We start from the raw sequence: 18,422 nt of genomic DNA on the forward strand, positions 1-18,422 counted from the left end.
AAGATGTAATTCACTGACAATCTACACAAAATTGATTTTAAAACCGCAGACGATTCTTTGATGATTTTGAAAGCGATTTTGTGTTAGTTGTCGGTAGACCACGGCTCTGTCTAGTAACTGTCACTCCACCTGAACCAGTGTTGTCAAGTCTGCAGTTGTTTTTCATGTCCACGGGTTGAAGCGACCCCAATACTGCGGAGTAAATCTGCAATGTCAGATGTAATTAATCGTCCAATTATTCTTCCAAAGAATCTCCATGTCTCTACTTTGTGTCACGTGAGGCGTTTCAGGAACGAGAAGACAGAACCATGTGCAGGTATGTATCTTTATTTATAGGGCAAATCCAAAAGAATAAACAGTCCAGGCCGGGTCAAAACCATGAGATCCAAACACAAAAACACACGGGAAAACAGACCCAGGAAAGTACATCCAAACGACATTCAACAAGGACTCCGTAACACAGACTAAGACAGACTGGGTATTTATACACAGAAGGATAATAGGGAAACAGGAGACAGGTGGGGAAACAATCAATTACACAACAAGGAGGAAGGTGACCAAATAAGGGAAAGTGAGACCTCTAGTGGACACCCAGTGATACACAGACCAGACGCACTGTGACATAACCCCCCCTCTACGGAGCGGCTCCCAGACGCTCCAAGACAAGACAACACAGAGACCAGGAGGGAGGTGGACAGGTGGAGGCTCAGGGGGAGGGACGGAGGGCCGGAAAAGGGAAACATGGGAAACAACACCAGAAATGTAAACATAAAACAGGGATACCAGGAGGGAGGAGGACCGGAGGAGGTTCAGGGGGAGGGAAGGAGGGCCAGACAAACTAAAGGGAACAGACAGAAACATAACAGAACTCAAAAAACACAAAACAGAAGTCCATGAAGGACATGTTGAGGCGTCCACCAGGGCGGAGCAGATGACCACCACAGCCGTGTGGTCAAGGCCAGAGTCCCCCAGGGCGGAGCGGACGACCACCACGTCTTCGTGGTCACCGCCAGAGTCCCCCAGGGCGGAGCGGAAGAACGCCACGGCCTTGTGGTCACCGCCAGAGCCCCCCAGGGCGGAGCGGACGACCACCACGTCCTTGTGGTCAACGTCGGAGTCCCCCAGGACGGAGCAGCCGGCCACCCAGTGACTTGACTTGGCTCTGGAGGGTAACCGGTGACTGGCCCTGGCTCTGGAGGGTCATCGGTGACTGGTCCTGGCTCTGGAACGGTCTCGGGCACCGCCTCGGTCAAGGCATCGGGCACCGCATCGGTCACCGCCTCAGCCTCCAGAACAGCATCGAGCACCACATCGGGAACGACCTCGGGCACCGCCTCGGCATCGGGCACCGCCTCGGCATCGGGCACCGCCTCGGGAACTGCATTGGGCACTGCCTCGGGAACTGCATCGGGCACCGCCTCGGGAACGACCTCGGCCTCGGGAACTGCATCGGGCACCGCCTCGGGAGCAGCATCGGGCACCGCCTCGGGAGCAGCATCGGGCACTGCCTCGGGAGCAGCATCGGGCACCGCCCCAACCTCCAGAACAGCGTCGGGTTTCGCTTCGACCTCTGGAACAGCATCGGGCCTCGCCTCGGCCTCTGGAACAGCATTGGGCACCGCCTCGGCCTCGGGCACCGCCTTGGCCTCCGGAACAGCATCGGTCTCCGCCTCGGCCTCCAAAACCGTATCGGCCACGAACTCGGACACCGCCTCGGTATCGGGCCCCACTTCGACAACAGACAATGAAACAGCCATTTTTGGGTTGTTAAAAAGGTGTGGTCATTCAAAACACTTGCATTCAAGTCTTCTTCTTCTTCTTATAAAATTTGCGGCAGGCTAGACACATCCCTGGTGTATTACTGCCCCCCTCAGGTCATCTGGATACTCCGCTTAACCTTTAAATCCTTGCGTACAGTCCAGTCATGTTTAAAAAATGTATAACGACTTTCGTAGACTCATAATCTTTTGTGTTAAGGATAGATTTTACAGAAACATTTGTGACTTCACATTTAAATAACTTTGAAAACATGTGACGTCTTGCTGCATGACGAATGGAACACTCCATTATTACATGTCTCACAGTTTCTACTTGTCCACAATCTACATCTGCCATCTGGATGTTTTCCAGTCCTCGCTAACCCAAAGTTCAATGCACAATGGCTCAACCTTAATCTAGTTAAAACTACACTATATTTTCTTCCTAATCTTCTTATCATAGAATGTCCTATGTTTGGCTGAACAGAATAGTAATGTCTGCATTTCATTCCATTCTTTTTGCCATAATTTTATTGCTCTTTCTTGGATAATACTTTTACACTCAACCTTTATTCCTTTGGCAAAATACTGCATTCCCATGCTGAATTAATTTCAATGCTTCCTCTATAACACAACATCATCCAAATGAAGAAATATTTGATATCCTATTCCATCTCTACCATGTGTTGGATCAATGGCTTGTTTTAATTCTTCCAATGAAAAACATGCATTCACTGTTATCATGTCATGTTATCTTTATTATGTTCAAGTTTATGCTTCTCATTTTTCAGTTTCTTTTTTTTTTCTTTTTTTTTTACTTATTGGACTAAAGTTTTTTGAGCTATGCACCTCCTTAAAGGACTTAACTAACAAATCAGCCTTGTCCTTGTTTTTAACTGCTTCCTGACCCTCAAATTTTAACACTGGAATTGTATTAGTCCTGTACTCTCCTGTCATTCTATGCACCAGGGCTCATAACTTCCTAATATTTGTTTGAGGTCCTAAAGTACCACAAAATTTTCAGCTTTCCCTCTTTGCATCTAACAGTATATAACTCTTCTAGCCTTAGCCTTTAAGCTCTTATATTCTATTGCAAACTCTTCCATTGGAAACGTCCTTAACCTTTGATATACTTTATTTTTCGAGCTAAAACTGCCTGGGTACATCTCTCATTCCACCAAGGAACAATTTGCCGTTCTTTTGCACAGTCAAACTTTGGATATCTGCTGCCTGAATTAACATATTGCACAAAGAACTATAAACATTTTCTACATCTTTTTTAAACACATTATTAATCTCTTCCTGAGTTCTTATACTAAATTCTTCCCACCTTGCCTTAGAGTAGTTATATTTTTCTGGCCTGTAATCCTAAAATTTAACCAGTTTGCTTCCAAACATACTTAAAATTGGAACATGATCACTTCCAATCGTGCAACGTTCCATTATATCCCATTCTCCTCTCAAGGCTAGGTAAGGAGAAGTAAACGTTAAATCGAAACAGGAACTACCACCTTGATTAACCTGAGACCTAGTAGGTCTACCATCATTTAGCACCAATCCATGTTTATCCATAAATTCTTCTAGAACTGTGCCATTTTTATCCCAAAATCTACTACTCCATAAATCACTGTGTGCATTAAAATCACCCACTCATATTACTGGTATCCCAACCTTAGCCATTATTCCTTCAAATTTTTACTTCTCTAGTATCAAAATATGTAAAAATTAATCACAGAGATCTTCTCTCACTCTGACCAAATTACACCCACTACACTACACAAGATCAGTATTTATCTCAATTCTTCTATACTGTAAACCTTTTTTTTTTTTTTTTTTTATGAAACACACTCATTATATTGAGCCGATACTCATTATATTGACACTCAATTGTAAACCTGCTTTTCCTGCAATCCACTGCCAGTCGCCTGTGTTCAAGCCTTCGCTGGTTGTGCTGATTTAAATCTAGTGGTTCTTTTGTGTTTGTTTTACAAGTTTGGTGATGCAGGTAGTGATGATTCTCTCCGGCCAATCCGTGATCAGCATAGTTTACACATCACATTTTGGTAATGGTACAGTTCACTTGGAAACTCAACCGAAGTAGTACAAAAAAAAAAAAAACAGGTACTGGACCCAGTGGAAATCCCCCCAAAAGTGAACTCTATCGAACCATAACGTGCCGTACCATGCAGTGGAAAAGCGCCAGTAGATTAGTATTCTTTTTTTATCGTTTCTAAAATTATAAATAGAACATTGACTCATACATATTTATATAATGTAGTTGTAATTCTGCGCACTTACAATTATAGGGGCCGGTATGAAGAAGTCTTATATTTGTTTATTGTGTTTATTTTGTTGATTTTAAGTACTGTATTTAATTTTTCTTAAAATATATTTATTTATTTAAATGTGTTTTATATTTGACATTAATTTGTGTTGATAAGAGATTGTACTCCATCTCCAATCACTACACCTGGCCTCACTCCTCGTTCCCACGCCTCTCGGCCCCGCCCCACTCGCCACATACCCTCGAGACTGCGCTCTACTCCCCCCCCCCCTCCCTCCGGGGGGACCGCTCAGGGGGACCTGCGGGAACCTGGGGGTAGGACAGACGAGGTGAGAGAAAAGGAGATGGAAGGAGGAGCGACAGGGACGAGAGAAAAAAAAAAAAAAAATCCGGTTCCCAGACGCACTGCTGCTCGGCCCTCCACCGGCTGGGTGATCTCCTCCGCGGTGCCCGGCGGTGGCACTGGACGGCCCTCGGCGGACGGCACGACACTCCTCCGCCGCCCGGTGGACGGCGACGGCTCCTCCGATTTTGGGCAGCGGCAGGAGTCCCCCGTTCCCTGCCCCTCCGGATTCCGTCACGGAGGCGGCAGGCTCCGGCCCCCTGGCGAACGGCGCCATATCGTGGGCGGTCGGCAGCGAGCTCGCCCGTCCCCGGCAACTCGCTCCAGCCCACCGCCTCGAGCGTCCATGGCGGCACATACCTCGCCTGCTCGAGGGCACCGCGGATTCACCACAGCGGCGAGGGATCTTCAACAGCGCGTTCATCCTTCTCCCGGGTTTCGGCACCACTGTAACGATAAAAACCCCATATTCATCGGGAAGAAGGAGGCGGGAACCGGCGCACAGTCAAAAATCATTTTAATAATCAAAAATAAATAAAAAACGGCGCGTCAGTCGCCAAAACATAAAATAATGTCCCAGGCCTGGTCCTCTCTCGTCCTTCACTATAGTCGCTCCAGTTTTATATCCTTCCATCTCCTACGTGGGACTCGATACTGGCGGTGGGGCGCAGGTGTAGCTCATCTCCAATCACTACACCTGGCCTCACTCCTCGTTCCCACACCTCTCGGCCCCGCCCCACTCGCCACAGAAAGTGACAAGACACATAATAAAAAGAATAAAAATGGGATAAAGTAAAGTAAATGGGAAATAACAATATACAAAAAAGTATTTAAAAAATGCACAATATACAAAGTAAATAACAGATGGTATTTCTGTGTACACATGTATTATGAACAAATGCAAGGATATGTAAAAAGAGGCATGTATATTAAATAAATGCATGAATAGTGTTGTGTACACGTTTATTGCCAAGTTAACTGTTCATGAGATGGATTTGCTGAGGGAAATAACTGTTCTTATGTCTGGCCCTTCTGGTGCACAATGCTCTATAGCGCCGACCAGATGGCAACAGTTCAGAGAGGAAGTGGGCTGGGTGTGAGGGGTCCAGACTACAGAGTGATTTTGCCAGCTCTTTTTCTCACTCTGGGACATAGGCCCTCCAGATCAGACTCAGATCAGTTTGCGTTTCCACTGCAGTTTAGTACTGCTTTAGAGTGGGCGGGATTATGCATATGTCGTTATTGTTGCGCTGCCTCTACTGCTGCGGCTCGTGGAACGTCTGTACTCACTCAACAGACAATGAAACAGCCATTTTTGGGTTGTTAAAAAGGTGTGGTCATTCAAAACACTTGCATTCAAGTCTTCTTCTTCTTCTTCTTATAAAATTTGCGGCAGGCTAGACACATCCCCAGTGTATTACTGCCCTCCTCAGGTCATCTGGATACTCCGCTTAACCTTTAAATCCTTGCGTACAGTCCAGTCATGTTTAAAAAATGTATAACGACTTTCGTAGACTCATAATCCTTTGTGTTAAGGATAGATTTTACAGAAACATTTGTGACTTCACATTTAAATAACTTTGAAAACATGTGACGTCTTGCTGCATGATGAATGGAACACTCCATTATTACATGTCTCACAGTTTCTACTTGTCCACAATCTACATCTGCCATCTGGATGTTTTCCTGTGGACGTCTTCTGAAAGTGAGGTGAGTTGGGGACAAGATCGTGAGGTCGATTACTGTTGGAGGCTTGACGGTGAACTGGTGCTGATGTGAGTGCTTTATAATGCCTTGCTGATGGTGATCAGGTGCAGGTGATTAATACTCAGGGGAGCGTGAGCATTGTGGATTGGTTTGTACAGGTAGGTGTCACACCACAGAATTCAACTTCATAGTTTCAAAATGCAACACATTTCTATGCACAGTACACAGATATGCTTGATGTCAGTGTGAATATCTGATCATTGTTGTGTGGATCTGTTATCTTTGGATGTGGGTATGTCAGTGAGGGCTATAGATCACGCTGAAGAGATGGCGTTAGTGCTGGATTACTTCATGCAAGCAGAGGAGCTGGGTAATAAAGCCAGAGATCTGGATAGGTACTGTACCGGTAGCAAACATAATGGTTTTAACTGCACTAGGGCTGAGCATTTCCAAGTAGTCCTACCATATGATACTATGTTATCAAGATACTGTACATGCATCACAATATTGCAACTGGATCATGATTGAAATTGTTGATTTATTTATTTAACTGATATTTAATCTATATGCAGATCTTACAGATGGGGAAGTCGTGGCCTAGTGGTTAGAGAGTTTGACTCCTAACCCTAGGGTTGTGGATTTGAATCTTAGGCTGGCAATTCCATGACTTAGATGCCCTTGAGCAATGCATTGAGTGGGCGCCGCAGCATAAATGGCTGGCCACTGCTCTGTGTGTTTGTGTTGGTTCACTGCTCTGTGTCTGTGCACTTTGGATGGGTTAAATGCAGAACACAAATTCTGAGTCTGGGTCACCATACTTGGCTGAATGTCATGTCACTTTCACTTACATATGCCTTAATACAATAGTTAACCCAGAAATGAGTGGGAAAGTATGTGTAGTTAATTGAGAATTTATGAGTTTTACTTTTCATTTCATCTATTATTTACAGTTTATTTTTAAGGCAAGCCATTTCAGGTAAAACCATTGTTTTATTTCAAGTTCTGTCCAATTATGAGATGTTGGGCTATTTTGCTTGCAAAGCGTGTCGTCTTTTAGACTAGTGGAAAGAAATTAGCATTGATTTTATTAAACTTTGTTTTGTCTGTAGATTTCAGTTAAAATTCATATTTTTAAAGGCCAAATTTATATAACATTTTATTCTAAAAAACCTGATGAAATTGTTTTTCTTGTTGTTGACTGTATTTTCTGTTTTATGGAAAGATTAAAAAGAGGTACCCACAATCTTGTCTGTAAAAAACATTAAATGTTTCAGCAAAATGGAACAAGATTTTCCTTTTGTGTTCTGATTTGTGTTCTGGCAAATGTATAAAAATGTGTGTATTATTATTGGCGCATAGTTTCATTGGTGCATACTACAATGTAATATTTGCACATTTAAACATAGCATTTCAGACAACTTGTAATACTACAAACTTATCTTAATGCACTGTAAAAAAAATTAACTGGGGAAACATAATGATAGAAAAATAAATTTGAAGTAAAATGTTACCGTATTCACCAGTGATGTGTTGCCTTAAATTGTCTTTAGCCGCTGTAATGTCATGATGCGACTGAACCTCCAGCTCACCATGGGAACCTTCTCGCTCTTTTAATTTGGTCTGATGGGTGTGGCTTTTGGAATGAATTTGGAATCTTCCTTTGAAGAGGTTGGTAACATTTTACTACAGTTTACTGTTTTATTACTGTGTAACGTTTTATTTCAGTGCTATAGCAAGTAAAACGTGAAAGTGAAAGTCATGACATTTGCCAAGTATGGTTACCCATACTCTGAATTGGTGCTCTGCATTTAACCCATCCAAGTGCACACACACAGTAGTAAGAAGTCAACATACACCCAGAGCAGTGGGCAACTATAGATCCAGTGCCTGGGGAGCAACTGGGGGTTCAGTGCCTTGCTCAAGGGCACTTCAGCCATGAGTATTTAGAGTGGAAGAGAGCGCTGTTTGTTTAGAGCCCAGCTCTCCACCTCCTGTACATAACACTCCTCCTTCGTGCTTACTATTTTTCTCTTCAGCATTATAGTGATGATTGTTTGTTTTTTTTCTCACAGATTCCCCCTATATGGAAGAAAAAACTAATTGGCACCTTTAAAGCAACAGACATGAAACCTGGAATTAGATGATAGGGTGACTGCTGCTTTTTCAATATTTTTTTTCCCAAAACTTTTATGCATACTGTATGTATTTTTCAGTATCATGTGCCACACACCTCAGTCTAATTGAAAATGACATTTATCTATTCAGGTTTATCGTGTAGACAGCCCTTATTTTGGAATGTTTTCTCTGTATTTGTTGTTGTGTTGACATAATGAAATGCATATAAGATACCTTTTATTTTCTGCCACTAACTCAGTTTCCCAGGTTACCCTTAAAAGGTTACCCTTAGAAAAAGACACACGTTTACTAGTACATAACTTTGATAAAACATTAAACATTTTTTTTTTTTTTGCGGACTCTTTATTTTAGGCATCTAGAATAAAACAATCTATGTTTTTGAGTTCTAATGCACTTGTGTATACATTATTTAAACTTAGAATTTTTATTAAAACGCTTTGAACCTTTATTTTCATTAAGTGCTCTATTAAATGAAGTGCACAATGCATTGTGTAAAGTGTGCTTGTACAACAGGGGGAGACAAACCCCCACTACACCAGTTTGCTCCACACTTCATTTTTTGTATTCCCCCCAAATATTTACACAAGTGGTTGCTATATCCCAGAAAACAACATTACGAACATTCTCTTACTTAAGCATTACAAAAATAATATACTCCTCAGGAAAAAAAGATGAAACCTGTTTTAACGTGTAGGGATTGCAGTGGTAGGCTATAGAAATTACGACTAATCAACCACATTTTGAGTTAAAATAACAAATGGCTTGTTAGTCTTACTACTGTAAAGACATGACAAATATGGGTTGATATTCAAACAAGAAGCAAGAAGATTTCAAAGTCTTTGCCACTTTGTTTTTTTCCGTTGATGACTGGTGGCTGATAACCACATTTTTGTGGTTTATTATAGCAACAGTTGCAACAAACAAAATAAACAAAACAAAAGTAACTATGATAAATTGTATATTTTATTCGTCTTTTAGCACTGATTGAATGGGTATGCAATTGGAATTTTGATCTACATAGTCTATGTAAGATGGTTGGTGGTCTCTTAGTTAGTTTGGTTCCCAACCAGAAAGTCAGGGGCCAGCAAATGTGAAGATTATTGGATTTTACTTATATTAATCAATAAACGAATAATAATAATAATAATAATAATAATAATAATAAAAACCCGGTATAATATTTAACTACTTCTATTTTTATTTATTTAAATTTGATCAGATAAGTCATTCGATTGCCTCAAACAAAGCTGTTTTTGTAGCCAGAAAGGTTAAGCACCCTTCTAGACAAGCAACTAACTAGTTACCAGCTTGTCATACCAGTTTGAAGCTGTTTTTCCTGGACCAGAAAAACAAAATAATAATAAAATAGCAGCGACTACTATCGGACCAGTTACCAACACTGACGCTCTTCTGTCTCGAGGTCAAGTAAGCTTCACACATAGACCACACATCGACCGGAAATTCCGACAAAATGATGCTCACGTTGTTAGATTACTAAATTTTAGACAAAACCTCTTACTGGTCCAAGTGTTCATAAGCTGTGACGCAAAAATCCTCCCCGTCTCTCTCTCTCTCTCTCTCTTTCTCTCTCTCGTCATCTCTGTCCGAGCAGATCCGCGCTGCCTCACATGGATCCGAGACTTTAACATCGCATCAACACTCTCTCAGCAGTTGTTCCCTTTCGGAAAGACAAAAGAAAAGTTTGATCAGGTGTATCTCTATCTCTTCAGCAGGATCTTGCGTATGTGTTTAAGTAAAAGAACGAAGACAGCAGTTGGTTTGAGGGGCGCAGACGAGTGCCATCCCACGAGTTCTTTGCAAAAGACTTCTTGAGGAATAATGAGGAACATTTGGATATTCCTGACACTTTCAGCAGCTGTCTGCTTTTCCGGAGACAAGGTGAGTTTGAGCAGAGTTCATGTTGATATTTGCGCAAATCTAGTGTTGTTATGATGGACATATATGTTGTGTAATGCATCTTTTGGTTCAGCAAGTGTGACAGCTTGGTCCCATCATGATCATATGGTGATATGAATGTTATCAGATGCTCATCATTTTACAGGGCTGCGCAAACTTCTGGAAGATTTTTATATTTTATTTTTAAGAGATCCCTGAGAAATGTACAAAATACTTCTCAGAGGATTCACTTGAAGTTTCATGTCACTGGACCTTCCCCCAGAGACACATTTTAGTCAGCCTTGAGGAAACCTGATCTCCTCCTGAGAGAACTTGAAGGGTTCTCTGCCATTTTTTAATGCTCAAAAAAATTCAGATGAGTTACTTCTGAAATCAAAAACCACTGTGCTCTCGCAAATCCAATTCAGATTAAGAAGCAAGTAAACAGTTTGAGAGCTCTGAACCGTTGAGGAGAACTATGGGAGTTTTTGATTTGCCAAATAATTTCCATTCCTCCTCATCAGAGTTTGTTCTTATACGCAGGACTCACTATTCTGTGTGCGAGTTGTTTCACACATACTCCGTCTGCAGTGTGTACAGTCCGTAGGCATTACGTGTGTGGTGCAGAAGCAGCACTGACTCATTGTGCTTTCACACTGGACGCGTTTGCAGTCCGATACTGATCCGAGGCTGCTTACCACAAACACAACTTTTATCCATTATTTTAATTTTTCAAATGTTGTTACTGGGGCTATTCCTGGTATGCGGTAACATTTTGGCTCCATAAGTGTTGGAAAAAAAGTCAAATGATTTTTATGTTTTTTTTTTTTTTTTTTTTGCATTATACCAAAATAGTGTCATATTTAACTACTAGGAAATGTATATTGGTCAAGCTCTCGAACTCAAAAAATAATAATTATGGGTAGATTGTTTAGACACTGGTCATTAAAATATTCCACTCTGTTAGGGACATATATACAGTTATGACAACATGTTAAAAATGTTATTCAATAATGAGCTTTTCTTGGAGAGTGTATGTCCCTTATGTCATCTAATTATTTATTTTTTTTTATTTTAAAAACAATAACAAAATTAATTATTAAGAACAGGTATACTTTTTGTGCCAATTTTTGCCAATAGGGTTGTAAATTAAAAAAATTTTTGCTCAAAAACATATAGCTGTTAGTGCTCCTCACCTCACAAAATAAGATAAAGTATGTCAAACATTTATTGTTGTTGTTGAATTATTATTTATAATGACATGTCTAACAGGCTGGACAATCTAGAGCTAAGTTAGCCATAGCTCATTGAGTGATCAACATTTAGCCAGCTTACCTTCTACAGATTAACATAACTTTTATAACTATGTCAGATTTGTTTTTACAATTTTTTTTGATAGGACAAACATTCTCCATAATATAGCCTAACAGGGTCGAATTTTAAGGGTGGGACTATGATGAGATGGATTCAATAGCAAGTAAGAGAGTTTTATTAATAAATGTGAAACAGGGATGATGATAATGATGATGATGAAAACAAAGTCAGAGGAAGCCAACACTCAGTAACACAGGGACGCTGTGGTACACCCCAGTCCGGTGGGAAGATCCTGGGAGGTGAGTGAAGACAAACGACAATCAGGAAGTTGACGGCGGTGATAATCTGGGAGATGGTGAAGATGAGGGGGCAGACGTGCAGGACAAACGGACAGGCAGCGAGGAAACTGAACAGGCGGGAAACAGAACCGACATCCAAACAACGATCTGACAAAAGACAAGGGGAAAACAGAGAGACTAAATCGTCAGTGCAGATCTTCTGCTGCTGGCGTACTGATTAGTCCTGATTGCAGAGCTGATGAGCACAGTGATCAGCGGCTCCACCCACATCAACACAAACACAGACAAGAGAGAGAGGAAGCGAATATTTCAAAAACAAAAAAGTTAGGAGGGAAAGTTGAAGCTTACCTCAGTTTGTACAGATGAATTCCAGAGGGAAAAATAAATTATGTCACTTCTTAAAAATGGTCTCAATGAAATTGCAGTCGGTTTTGGAAGGCAAGAAAATATGTACTAACAGGGTGGAAAATGAATTAGATGAGGGACACGGCAATTGAAGAAAATTGTCAAAATAATTACTATATTTTCACATGATTTATATGTATGATTAGAGGCTGTTTAGCCTAGTCTATAACATAATTAAAACATATTTTTAGTTTTTTTTTTATCATTTCATGGTTTATATTTCTTGTGGAAGTTGATTACTTTGCACTGAGGACATAATAAAATTGAATTTATGTATCAGTAAAAAGGTGTGTAAAATACAAAATATTATTTATAATTTACAGTGGTGTCAAAAGTATTGGCATTCATTACTCAAGTAGAAGTATAGATACTAGGGTTTAAAAAGACTTTTGTAGAAGTTGAAGTATCAACTCAAGCTTTTTACTCAAGTAAAAGTGTAAAAGTACTGGTTTAAAAAACTACTTAAAGTATAAAAGTAAAAGTAATGTAAGAAAAAATGCCATTAAGAACAAAAGCTTGGGCCGTGCCAGAGGGGCCTATTGTGCACTACCCCACCTCTCAAAAAAAAAAAATTTTTTTTCTAAAGGCCATAATGACTATAATGTTATATTAAAATGTTCATGTTGAAAAATTTGTGATGCACTAGGGCTAGGCTACCTTTTTTCAGCCGCATATATGCCCACTGAAAATGAACGCATTTTAGTACAATGCAAATACATTAAAGAGCTAGAGATATGATGACTAGTTGCCAATAACTATTGTTATGGTGCAAAAAGTCAAACTTCAGAGGCATGTCATCAATAAGCTTTAATGGAATGTAAATGTACATCCAAGCTTAGCTGCATGAATCTGCGAGGGCAATGGACAAGAACATTGGTGCAGGCTTAGTAACAATTACCCTTGTATGGTTGTCTATATACAATAAATATTATAGTGCTGTCAAAATTAATGATTAATCCACATTGTTAATCAAAAACTAAAAATAACTCATAATCCTGATACCTTCTTGATCGATAGCTTCCTGTATTCGGTACATATGTCTGCTATGTCCAGTGTTCGGGGTTACAAAGTTGGTAAAGCCTAGTTATCACAAAATTGTCAATCGCGTCGTCATTCGCAAACGATAATTTATTAAAACGTCTCGCTACCGAACTAGCTACAGCTTAATTTGTGGAGGATGAAGAGAAAGCCCCCATTTGGTAAATGAGCCAGTGAGAAATAATAACTTTTAAGAAGGGTCCAGTGCCTTTTTTGATACTTTTAAAACGGTACCGGCGCCTAAACGGTGCCTTAAACGATACTTAAAAAAAATAACCTAAAAAAACTATGGATAACATTAGAGAATATTATAAATATTTAAAATAAATCCATAGCTTTCACCTTGGATGCTCTCATTTCCCAAGTTGTGCTTCCCTTAATAAGGCTAATAAATGTATTTCACAATCTGGGTCATTATTTAATACAAAAGCACACATAATGTTGCTACTGTATCTGTCACTCACTCTGATATTTAGTTAAGATGAGTGCTGTCTGTCACTGTCTTTAATCAGTCCTGTGAATTACTGTATGGTCATTCTTTATTAAGTAGCAACAATGTCGTTTTTAAAATACAGTACTGTGCAAAAGTTTTATGGAAAAGAAAATATAGTATTTTCACCCCAAAAAGAGTGTTTTAAGTCAGTTATTTATATATTTTGCTGTAGTGTGTCCTTAGGAAAAATCAGTTTGCCATTAATTTTAATAATAATCTAGTGCGATTTTGAATGCACAAGCAGTTTGACGACGGCAAAATGGATGTTAGGAAATATAAACTGATATTTTATACTGACACACTATCATGACGAACACCATTCTTTTAAGTGAAAATACTAACGTGCCTAAAACTTTTGCACAGTAGTGTATTAAGTATATTTAAATAAGAGTAATTAAAGTATGCGTTCGTTCATATGTGTTAAGGGCTAGATTTTCGCTGGAGGAAACGGCTGTGATGAGCGCGCGGTGACAAGCGAAAACTTTATACTAGATGAGAAACCGACTGCTCACTCGTGACCTTTTGTAAACTGTATTTATGACAAAGAACTGCACGGATACAGATATTCTAACAATCTATCGAGAAACACACACCTTGTGTCCTCTGTCTCTGTTTGAGCTCGCATTGAATCACTGTTTCACGGCTGATCACTGAGCTCGGATTGCAGAGCGCGCTGAAAGACAGAGAGGAGACCGCGGTCTGACGCCGGTTTCATATGAAATTTAAGGGGACTGACTCTGAGGCGATCGGAAGCCAGTTCCACCCTACTTTTAAGAAATATAATTTTTGATAAACGAACCCAAAACCGGCTATGTCCTTGCTGGAGTGTGATGTGATTTGTGTCATGTGCAGGTGCGATGGATGGATCGCCTACAGACCAATAGGGTGGGTGTCGGAATGGTATATGTTTATACTTCTCATCCAACCACAATCAAATTCACTCCATCCGGATGGCGCGATTTATCTGGATATTTTTTTTTTCTCAATTATGACAAGCCAGAATGAAAACAAGCCGAAATAAAATAGCAGTAACGAAGCTATTTTTAAAATGTAAGGAGTAGAAAGTACAGATACTTGCGTGAAAATGTAAGGAGTAGAAGTAAAAAGTCGGCTGAAAAATAATTACTCAAGTAAAGTATAGATACCCCAAATTTCTACTTAAGTACAGTAACGAAGTATTTGTACTTCGTTACTTGACACCTCTGATAATTTATATTATTTCTGTTTAAGTGACAAAGAAGACCTACATGTAAATATACAATTTAAGTCATATCTTATAAATATGTGACTCATTTTAGAGAAAATATGATTAAATAAATTATTTAGACATAAAAGTCACTGTATAACAGGAATGACCCACTGAAAATGCTTTTTTCAGCATTGTGATTCTCAGTACAGTAACAATGTTTCATAAACGTTCGTTTAAACCTTTTTTTCTATTACATGGTTTAAAGTTAAACTCAATAAATAGCTATAAAAACATATTATTCATGCATTTGACTTCAATATTAAGTTGTTCAACCAAGCGGCAACACATTTAAACACAACATCAAGCCTACTATTCTTGTTAAGCTATCACAAACATTTAAAATTAAAACTCACCACTGACAGAAACAGTCGGCTCTTGTGCCTTTTGCATTTAAATCTTTATCACAAGCAATCCCGCGGGGTCTTAAAGAACTTAGTGTTTTTTTTGCCTCCACAAGGGCATATGTTGGTTGCCATGTTTATCTAAAAGTGCGCCTTTTCTTGTTTTAAACCTAGTCAAAAATCACGTGTTGACAGTGAGACACTGTGGACAGGCCTGTTTCACACATACTCAGTCTGGAGAGCGTATGAATTGCGTATTTTTTTTACTCACCCATGTTAACGGATTAGAGCGTTCACACTGCACGTGGTTGAGGTGCGTCTGCAGCAGTGCAGCAATTGTTTACGTACCGAGTCTATTTTTTGCTGTGCTGTATGCGCTGAATTAAAGTGACAGCGCATTGTTCGTGTTAAAAATGAATAGGATTGACACGGAAATGCAGTAATTTCACAATAAATTCATACCGTTAAAGCCTACTGTGTTTCACAGTCAACACATGGTTTTTTGGCTAGGCTTAAAACAAGAAAAAGTGCACTTTTAGATAAACAAGGCAACATAATATATGCACTTTCACAGAGGCAGAAAAATAAAGTTCCTTAAGACCCATGGGATTGCTTGTAATAAAGAAAAGGCACAAGAATCGACTGTTTCTGTCAGTGGCAATGTATGTGATAGCCCAACAAGAAAAGTAGGCTAATTGTTGTGTTTATGCTTGCTTGAGCAACTTAATATACAAACCTAGAAGTCAAATGCTGTTTTTTTATTGAGTTTAAACTAATGTCTAGAAATCACTGTCACTGTACTGTTATAAAAGAGTATCACAATGCTGAAAATGCTTTTATTAGTTTTATTTATTTTTTAATTTTTTTTTACATGATTTGAAATCAAAATAATGGACAAATGTTGTGTTTGTTGTTCTGCACCACATACGTAATGCACACAGACTGCATACACACTGCAGACGGAGTATGTGTGAACAGGCTTTAGACTGCAAAGCAACGCAGTACATTGATTCCCGATAGCAACACTGCTTTCAAAGTGCTGTCAAGCTATTTGCAGGTTGCTTCAAGGCACAGATTTGTATGTTAATCACCTTTAACTTTCAACTGTGATGAAGCCCATCAAGCCATCACAGTGTAATTTTAGAGGAAGACATTGAAAGGTTGTTAAAAGCCTTTGTGCTGGCTGTGCTTGTACATTGTTAATTGATTTGTTGTGCAAGTGAACTACCCTCCTGTTTCAGAACATCCTGAAATAAGGTATTTCTCTCTCATTTTAAAGCTCATTTTAAAGCATTTTAGAGAAAATTCCCATTCTAAACAGTGATGGGGCACTTTACTGATGTAGAAACCACATGACAACAGTGTCCTGGACAAATGCGGAAATAGCTTCGCGACAAACTTCAACTAGAAAGAGATACCGATCTCGCTGGTGTTTTACTCGATAGGTGAGTTGTTTTGATTCGTATCCTTACAGAAAACGATCAACAAGATTAATATTATGGGGTATACATGCCAAATGCGGGGCATCGCGTCTCTCGACCCGCGCGAGGACGAGTTTGATCTATAGTATGATTGCGTCTTTGCATTGACTTTGTATGTAATCTTCTCACGGAAATCGTTGAACTTGCGTTGAATCAATGATTTATCTTTCCGTCTGATTGATGGTTGTCAACGGTTGGGTAGAAGACAACAAATCCCATCATCCAACGTTCCTTCTTAACGTCATCAAACCACGCGATTGTTATTGTTTTGGTAGTGCGCCCTCTCGTGGCAGGTCCTACAACCTGTACCTTTAAAATGTTAATAGGTTATTTCCTGATTCTTAGAGGTCATGAAATTAATATGAAAATGATACTAAGGGGCTCCTCACTGGTTTTCATTTAATGTTTCATTTCTTTTCATTCAATTCTGAATGTATTTCAGGTTTCAATTCCTTAACAGTGAGCCTTCTCATAATGGGAAGCCTCAAGCCCTCAAAGTTACAAATTGCACCAATTACTATTAAATAATTAAATTTAAAAATATCAGCCGCCTCTATTGCAAACAGCACTGGTGTAAAATTAAGTGACTAAGTGTTGATGACAGATTATGCGAGTGACCTTTCTTGTTGTGCTGTTCCACAAAATAATGTCATCGTAACATGATGTGACCAAACATAAACTGTATCCATTGCCAAGACAACATGTTATGACAGACGTATGACTGTGCTGATGCCTCATTCATGACCGCAAACAGACTCCCACTCAGAACACCTGTGTGCACTTCTAATAAAGCCAGTATCTGAACAATATTTGAGGGGCTGATAGCATATACAGTCCTGGGCAGAGGAAGTCGTGAAACAGGGATGTTGTCAAACAGTGTATGTGTGTGTGTGTGTGTCTGGAAACCATAACAGAATGGAATCTAATGAAGTCTGTTCTGAAATTCTGAACCCCTCAATTAGCTTAGCAAATGGAATATTTTTGAGGGAAAGCTTTTGTGGGGTAAGAGAAGCAGAGTTTTGTATTGCATTGAGAGAAACAGTCTCTCTTTCTCTCTCTCTCTCTCTCTCTCATACTGTATATATATAGCTAGCAATCTGTCTGTCTATCTGTCTGTCGCTTGGTCTGTCTGTCCAGCCTTGTTTATACATTTTTAGTAGTGAAAAGAATACATAGCTGGGGAAGGAGCAAGTGAGAAAAACAGACAGAGAGAGAGAGAGAGAGAGAGGAAACTTTGTACAGAGGTGGTGGGCTATGTGGTCTGATAGTGTGAATAACAAGTAGCACTAAAACCCCACAGTGCAAACAACTAAAGAACCCTTAATAAACCTAGAGAGGTCAGTTTAGAGTTTACACCAGCGTTCTGGCCTCTTTGATTTAGGCTAATTTTAACTACAGTCAATTTACTTCACTTTTAACTTTAATTATAGCGTATATGAATACATGAATCTCTGCAATGAGGTTACCAGTACAAAAGCTGTAATTGATAATTGCACGGTTTGGAACATTATTCTGTCACAATGTCGTGATATATTAATGTACAAGCCAAAAGAGCATTGTAGGAAATGCGCCAACAGTCCAAGTGCTGTTTATCCTTACTGAAGACCAATTTAGCATCTGAAAAGAGCAGCGTGTCTGCCAGAGGCATGTGGTTTTCTCATCTGTTGTGGGTGTGCTTT

General features: G+C 39.7%; 1 protein-coding gene across 1 annotated transcript in view; it reads left to right on the top strand.

The window, feature by feature from the left end:
• Positions 1-9,797: 9,797 nt before the first annotated feature.
• The window catches only part of LOC128030853 (syndecan-2-B), a 31,960-nt gene continuing 23,335 nt past the window's right edge, over positions 9,798-18,422 (top strand). The window contains exon 1 of the mRNA XM_052618911.1: positions 9,798-10,126. Within this exon, the coding sequence (XP_052474871.1) occupies positions 10,067-10,126 (60 nt within the window). The 5' untranslated portion in view covers positions 9,798-10,066. The remainder of the gene's footprint in view (positions 10,127-18,422) is intronic.

This window comes from Carassius gibelio, chromosome A16, assembly GCF_023724105.1.
Source record: "Carassius gibelio isolate Cgi1373 ecotype wild population from Czech Republic chromosome A16, carGib1.2-hapl.c, whole genome shotgun sequence".
Taxonomy (NCBI): Eukaryota; Metazoa; Chordata; class Actinopteri; order Cypriniformes; family Cyprinidae; genus Carassius; species Carassius gibelio.